This window comes from Erigeron canadensis, chromosome 7 (assembly GCF_010389155.1).
Source record: "Erigeron canadensis isolate Cc75 chromosome 7, C_canadensis_v1, whole genome shotgun sequence".
NCBI classification, from domain to species: domain Eukaryota; kingdom Viridiplantae; phylum Streptophyta; class Magnoliopsida; order Asterales; family Asteraceae; genus Erigeron; species Erigeron canadensis.
In genome coordinates, this window is record NC_057767.1 from 13,271,729 (window position 1) to 13,278,957 (window position 7,229).

A 7,229-nucleotide genomic window follows, 5' to 3' on the forward strand; every position below is an offset into this window, starting at 1 on the left:
TGTAAATAATTTTGTTTGGTTTTTGTTAAATAGAACTTGACGGTGTAATTTTTTTTTTTTTTTGAAAGGTGAATCTCGTTGGAAGCTTCTAGTCGTGATTCGACAACGGAGGTCTAGCATACGTTGTCTTAACCGCGCCCGCACTGGAGAGCTCCCTCAAAGTAGAAATGTCTATTTCAAATACTTGATGGGAGAAAAACCTCTACTAATCTGCTCGAAGACACGACGATTAATAGGGGTAAACTCTGCTCTCTCAGACTTGAACCTGAGTATACCCAAGTCAAGTCCTCATAAAGGGACTTAATTCATATATCCTCTTCAAGACTTTAACACAAAACCTACTGCAAAGAGAGATGATTATTCAAACAGTGAGTTAAAGCTCAAGGACTTGACGGTGTGTAAGTTAACTTTACAATTACTATTAAGTTTAGGGTGGATTTTAAATATAAAGATAAAATTTTAATTTTATGTAAGTTAATTTTTATATTACTGCAATTTCCATTTTATTTTTCAACTAGGCCGTTTAGAAAAGAAGAAAAAAAAGGTTAAAAAATAAAATACAAACACGAAGTCATTGGGTAACGCATCTACACCCTCAAAGCAGAGGATAATAATCTCACCCACACCCAAAACCCTATTTTTCATTTCCAAAACCCTATTCTTTCCCACAACCCACTTTCCTGTCTTAAATCACACACAATCTCTCCGTTTTTCTCTAAAGGCAAAATGGTGGCTGATAAAGGAAAGAAACCCAAGATCCCAGAGAAAGTTGAAGATGAAGAAAACGCAGAGCAAATTGACAGTGAGCTTGTTTTGTCCATTGAAAAACTCCAAGAAGTCCAAGATGAACTTGAAAAGGTTTAATCTTTTTTATCTTTATTTAATATTTATCTTGTGCTTTTCATTACCCAGATTTTCTAATTTGAAAAAGATCTTGTATATTATGTTTTTATGTGTTAAGTGTTATGACTTATGACCATTTGTTACAATTAGGAATTTATTTATTTTTTTGAATTTTAAATGTCTTTACTTTGTGTAAATTATGTATTGTGGATCTGGGTCGGCTAGAAATATAGTTGTTTTTTAGGTTTTACTAAAAAGATTTCATCTTTATGACTTTTTTGTAATTAATATTAGTTTGGGCTTTTAGATATGGGTCTTTAGATATACCGAGTTTATCTATGTTATTTAAATATAGTTCAAATCAATTTTTTTTGTTTGTTTAGAATGTTGATATTTGATGTAGAGCTCTCCGCTTTAAGTCTTGTTAACATGGTCTGAGTACTCTGAGCATAAGTAGAGATGGTTATAATTTTTTGAATGTGTATGTGGTAACCAAGTTGTATGCATTACTGATCTTTGAATGACTTTGAAGTCTGAGTTATAATAAAAATTGCTTTTGTGTTCATAATTGTTGAATGACACTTAGACACATTCAATTAAGTCGAATGTGGTAGTTGACGAAGTGCTTGAGTCTTTAATTTTATCGGTTATTAGGCTTTATATGAAATTATAATGTGTTCATTTATACGTATACTGTGAATTTGATTCAGATTAATGAGGAAGCAAGTGATAAAGTGTTGGAAGTGGAACAAAGATACAATGTGGTTCGGAAGCCAGTTTACGATAAGCGGAGTGAAGTTATCAAATCAATTCCTGATTTTTGGCTGACGGCTGTGAGTGATTTCTTATTTATGACAAGTCAAAGCTCTAATGAATTTTCTTATCTAACATGTATTTGTTCTTGCAGTTCTTGAGTCACCCAGTTCTCTCCGATCTATTGACTGAAGAAGACCAAAAGGTTGGAATTTCAACTCTTTTAGTGTGATTTATGTACTAGACGATTAAAAAAAGTGTCAAGTTATCATCTTGTTTCAATTGTTGCTTTTAGATCTTCAAACATTTAACATCCTTGGAAGTGGAAGATTTTAAAGATGTGAAATTGGGCTACTCGATCTCCTTTGTGAGTACTAGAAAAATATTAATTTGCTGTTTTAATTTTTTTTTGGATTACGATATACAGTCTTTTGAAGTTTGATTTTTTTTGTCACATGAATAACTGTAATGCATTCTTAATACTTTTCAGAATTTCAGCCCCAACCCGTATTTTGAAGATTTAAAACTCACAAAGACTTTTACCTTTCTTGATGAGGGTACTACAAAAGTTACAGCTACTTCAATAAAGTGGAAAGAGGGCATGGTAACATCTTACCCCTTGTATCTCTACTTGCTTATTAGAGTTGTATAATTTTTTCTGTTTACTTTGATTATGCATGGGGCATTGTGGGTTATGTTTTATGTCTAATGTTTCAAATATGTGGAATAGAAATAACTCAAAAAACAAATAGGTGTAACGTAAACTGTTTAATACTTCAGTGCTTAAGTCTCCTGTGATTTAATTCATAAAGCTTCATCACGATTTGATCAATGTAAACTTTTTTAATATTTGACACTAGCTATTATAAAGTCTAAAACGTCGGGGACATAGCGGGCTTGTTTGGTTGTGAAAATTTTTTCTAGTTTTCCATTTCTAATTTACTTGGAATTGAGAGGGGTTTTCCATATCTAGAAAGCAAATTGAAATTATGATAACGCATTCTAATCAGAAAATGCTATTTTTCCTGTTCATTTTAGAAAACTAGAAAACATTTAAGAGATGTAGGGGGAGGGGGAGATGGAAAATGGAAACGGAAAACAATAAAAAGATGTTTTCAATTTTTCCATTGAAAAGTGGAAACCAGTCTGTTTTTTGGAAAATTTCTTTGGAAAACTATGATTATAACGCGTTTTATGTTTCCATGTTTTCTTTGAAACAAAATGGAAAACAATGGGTGTTTTCCGCAACCAAACGCGCCATAAGTGTTCTGGTCAACTCCGCTTTATGAGCCGTACAAAGATGGACAGTTTTGACTAGTTACTCAACCTTTCTGGGCTGCTTTTTTTCCATTTCTAGTACTTATTGACAGTTATATAGTGTATCTTGGGTCTGACTTTGTTAGTTTTGTTATTTCTAAAGGGTATTCCTAATGGGGTTTGTGGACATGATCATGAGAAGAAAGGAAACAAGCGGTGTCATGAGGATGACAGGTTATTATTATTTATGAGCTTTTTATATATAGGTTTATGGTGCTGCCACCTTGTTTCATGCTTCAGTTAAGTGCTTTCTTGGATGTCTTGATCAGCTTCTTTAGCTGGTTCAGTGGAAGTCAACAGAAAGATGATATGGATGAAATTCACGATGAAGTATGATCGTTTTTTTATCAATTGATCGAGTATGAAGTTCTTTAATTTTTCTGTTTTAATCAATTTTGTTTTTGTTCTTTTACAGGTTGCAGAAATAATTAGGGAGGATTTATGGACGAACCCTCTTACATATTTCAACAATGTAATCCTTTGTCTCCTCCTTACTACCCCTTTGTGTTTAATGATTTATTTGAACTTCTTGTTTATTGGTTGCTTGTTAAATAATTTATTATAGGAAGCTGATGAAGAGGAGTTTGGTGGCGAGGAAGGAGATGAAGAGGTATGTCTTTTTATTTTCATTTTTTCATTATCGTTTCTTTTCCAGTATCGACCGTTATCCTTGATGTGAACTCAATTGGATCAGTAGCACCAAAAACACATTTATTAAAACTTTTAAAGTTATCATGTCCTTGCAGACAGTATCTGAATAATGAATTGTATTTAAATGGATAGTAGGAGATAAGGGTATGTGGTTATGCTGTTTAAAGTTGTAATAACACAAATCAGTTGGATCATTCTGTTTTAATTCTTGATAATAAAATTGAACAGCGAGTTATCTCAAGTCCAATGCTTTTATCTAGAGATCTAAACTTGGTTTAAAACTTAATAGGACATTAGGAAATATAGGTCAGAAAGCGCTGGCCTATTCCTCATGCACACTAGACCTTTAATGAAAGTACTTTACTACCTATCATATTTTATTAAATAAATACTTGAACATCAAAATACGAGAGTTATATTGCAGTTGAAGCATCATAGTTGCCACGACATTAATAGCGAATAAGCAATCATAAATTTTAAGATTTAGTCACTTCCTTCGCTATTGAAGAGCATGTACAAAGATGAACTGCCATTGTGCAGGGTAGGAGATGCATATTGTGAGATTAGGGTCTCTTTTGAGTTGGTTCAGAAAGTAAGTAATTAAGGCCAGGGTGCGTTTGGTTGCAGAAAATGTTTTCAAATTTTTCATTTCTAATTTTTTAGAAAATAAGAAAGGTTTTTATTTTCTAAAAAACAAATAAAAATTTTGAAAACACGTTCTAATTAGAAAACTAGAAATTATGTTAGAGATGCGAGGGGAAAGGAGGGGAATGGAAAATGAAAATGGAAAACAAGAAAAAGATGTTTCAAGTTTTCCATAGAAAAGTGGAAAACATTGTTTTCTGTTTTCTTGGAAAACATTTTAGGAAAACTAAGATTAGAACGTGTTCTCTGTTTTCCATGTTTTCATGGAAAATAAAAATGGAAAACAGAGGATGTTTTTTGCAACCAAACGCATCTTAAATTGCTTTGTTTTATCTTTTGATTATTTAGAAACTTATCATTTGACATACATGATTAGATAAGGAACACAATAGTTTGTTGTTCAAAGATCATGTATAGAGCGTTTCTCATGGATTATTAGCTAAAAGAGTGTTAGGGGCCGTTCTTTTTTTTAGTCATTAAGTGCTGAATGTATTAAGTAACTTTTTTTTAGTCATTAAGTGCTGAATGTATTAAGTAACTGAATGTATAAATAATGTCGGGATGTATTAAGTAAAAAATAGGTAATTGACGGTTATTTTTGTTTATTGGGAAAAAACCATAAAAAAGTAACCTATTTACACAAATTTTCTATTAAAGGTAACCTATTTTGTTTTCGTCTATTTAAAGGACCCTATTTTCAAAAATTTCCTAATAAAGGGTATCTTGTTAGTTTTTGACAGACAACGCCTGTTAAATGCACCGAAGCCACGTCATTAGATTGTGATGAACACCAGCTGTTGAAGGGTTTAAAAATACCATATTGTTGTTTTAGTCCATGTAATTCGTTTTTTGACTTGTTGGTTCCACGTTGGCTACTTTCCCCTTTATGTTTCTATTCATCCAAATCTTTCATAGTCCATTTTTTTTGTTTGGTTATCTTCAATGCCAATAACCCAGAATTAGATCTATACATATCCTCGTGTATATGTATCTGTATTAGTCTCATCACCGCTGCAAATCTCCGGCCACCTCCTCCCTGCGAATCCCGGCCACATCTTTAGGTTGCGTATGTGGTGATAAAAGATTAAAAAACGAAAAAAAGGATATTGTTTTGAACGATCCGACGGCTGGATGATCGGATGTTGGCCGGAAAAGGGGTTGGCAACCTAAGGGAGGTTCTTCCTCTGTCTTCCAACAATTTAGTTATCAACTTTTTTCGAATATATGATTATAGGATGGCTTAGATCTTGAAAAATCTGTTTGATCATTATTTTTTTTGAGTTTTAATTTGTATTTTTAAGATAAAGGTACTATTTTTATTGTTTTGTGATGTGGTTAATTGTTGGTTGTAACCTTTATTGTTTATATTTATATTAAGTGGCTTGATTTTTCGTGATTTTGGTTGAAAGTGTATCAAGAACTGATACAAGGTAGTTCTGTGATGATGATGATGATGATGATGATATGATCATGGACGAAATTTGTAATTTGGTACATACCCACTTAACGGGCGTCGTCTGTCAAAAACTAACGAGATACCCTTTATTAGGAAAAAGTTGAAAATAGGGTCTTTTAAATAGGCGAAAACAAAATAGATTACCTGTAATAGGAAATTTGTGTAAATAGGTTTACCTTTTTATAGATTTTTCCCCTGTTTATTAAGTAAAAAAAAACATGAAATTTTACTGAATTTATTAAGTTCTTAATTATTAAGTCTATTAAGTAAAAAAAGAGCGGAGCGAAAGGCACTTCAAATTTAGTTGTTTTCTCGAGAATAAAATGTTTTTGCATACATCTCGATGACAATTGAATTTCCATGTACTTTATCCATTCCTAAATAGTTTTCATTTGGTCATTAACAGGAAAATGGCACAGATGACTCCGAAGATGACGAAGAGGATCAAGAAGACGATGGTGAGGACGAAGGGAACTGAATTGGTCTGTGTAAAGTGCTTAATTATAACAGTTAAAAAGTTTTCATCTTTAGGGGGTTTCTAGATGTTTCCTTATTACTATGTGGTTGGAATGGCGGATGTTTATTAGTTGATAGATCTATAGTTTATTTGCGGGTATTATGGTACAATGTATTGCAACTTAATCCTGCTGTGAACGAAGCAAAAATGAGAGTAGTAGCTAGCGTCCAGTCTAAAAATGTTTGGTTTATCTTTGCTGAAGTCAACTATTTGACTCATGTTCTATTGGCCTTTGAGAATCTGACATAATCTAAATCACATATTACTATGGTCAAGAATATGATGAGTCACTTGTTTTTGGTTGTGTTGATGATGATGAACATGATGCAACACTAAAAAGTTGTTAAATGGTATATGTGATAAAGGGTCATGGAGACTGACTTAATGCATCTAGAGGTGGGCAAAAAATTGGGTTTAACAAACGCAGCCTCAAATCTAACTGGTTTTTGGTCAACGAGGTTAATACTGGCTTTGACCTACTAGAACCGTTTTGAATTTGGTTTTAGGTCAAACAAAGACCAGTTTTATTTGTTGGAGGTTTTTCTCCTAGCTTTTGCAAAAGGAAAAATTACATATATGATCATATTTTGGATTTTGAAGTATACATCCTATTTTAGTCACTTACAAATTTCTTCTCTCTATGGTCTTCTCTCTATGGTCATTGAATCCTTATCACCAAACTTACTTAGGAAAAATAAAAAATCAAAAAAATTAAGCCAAGGTATTAATGGTCTCCAAAGCTTGTCCTTATTGACTTGTATCTTCTTCTCAAAATAGGATGAGGATTCCTTTAAGTTGTGATACCAACTTGAGTCAAGTTAGAGTCTAAGTTAAAAAAATCATGACCTTTTGATTAAAATAAATTTTATAAAAGAAAACTATTGGATGGGTTTGATATGAAGTTGAAATCGAAATTGATATGATTACAGAAGTTAAAGTATTGTTCAAATAATTTAATATAACATATCAAAAAATATACATCCAATAAAAATGCACCCCTAGTATTCCAATCACACTTTTTGGTATCCCAACCAAAAAGTGTAGGCC

The 7,229-nt window shown here is 32.3% G+C and overlaps 1 protein-coding gene across 2 annotated transcripts; it reads left to right on the forward strand.

Moving 5' to 3' along the window:
- Positions 1-656: 656 nt before the first annotated feature.
- On the forward strand, positions 657-6,400 carry LOC122607028 (NAP1-related protein 1-like). 2 transcript variants are annotated; one of them, XM_043779948.1, is made up of 10 exons: positions 657-858; positions 1,554-1,676; positions 1,751-1,801; positions 1,892-1,963; positions 2,087-2,200; positions 3,017-3,087; positions 3,183-3,243; positions 3,329-3,385; positions 3,479-3,523; positions 4,940-5,124. In XM_043779948.1, exons 1-10 carry the CDS (start codon positions 727-729, stop codon positions 4,961-4,963), a joined length of 750 nt encoding a protein of 249 aa, XP_043635883.1. In that variant the 5' UTR covers positions 657-726; the 3' UTR covers positions 4,964-5,124. The 2 variants fall into 2 exon arrangements, with proteins under 2 accessions (XP_043635883.1, XP_043635882.1); XM_043779947.1 differs by lacking the exon at positions 4,940-5,124 and adding an exon at positions 6,072-6,400 and having other exon boundaries at positions 659-858.
- The last annotated feature ends 829 nt before the right edge of the window (positions 6,401-7,229 follow it).

Bases quoted from the DNA above. Each gene is read 5' to 3' on its own strand.
- LOC122607028 (XM_043779947.1), top strand. From the start codon at position 727: ATGGTGGCTGATAAAGGAAAGAAACCCAAGATCCCAGAGAAAGTTGAA. The intron at 3,088-3,182 runs GTTATTATTATT...TGTCTTGATCAG, and splicing joins CGGTGTCATGAGGATGACAG to CTTCTTTAGCTGGTTCAGTG. The intron at 3,386-3,478 runs GTAATCCTTTGT...AATTTATTATAG, and splicing joins CTCTTACATATTTCAACAAT to GAAGCTGATGAAGAGGAGTT.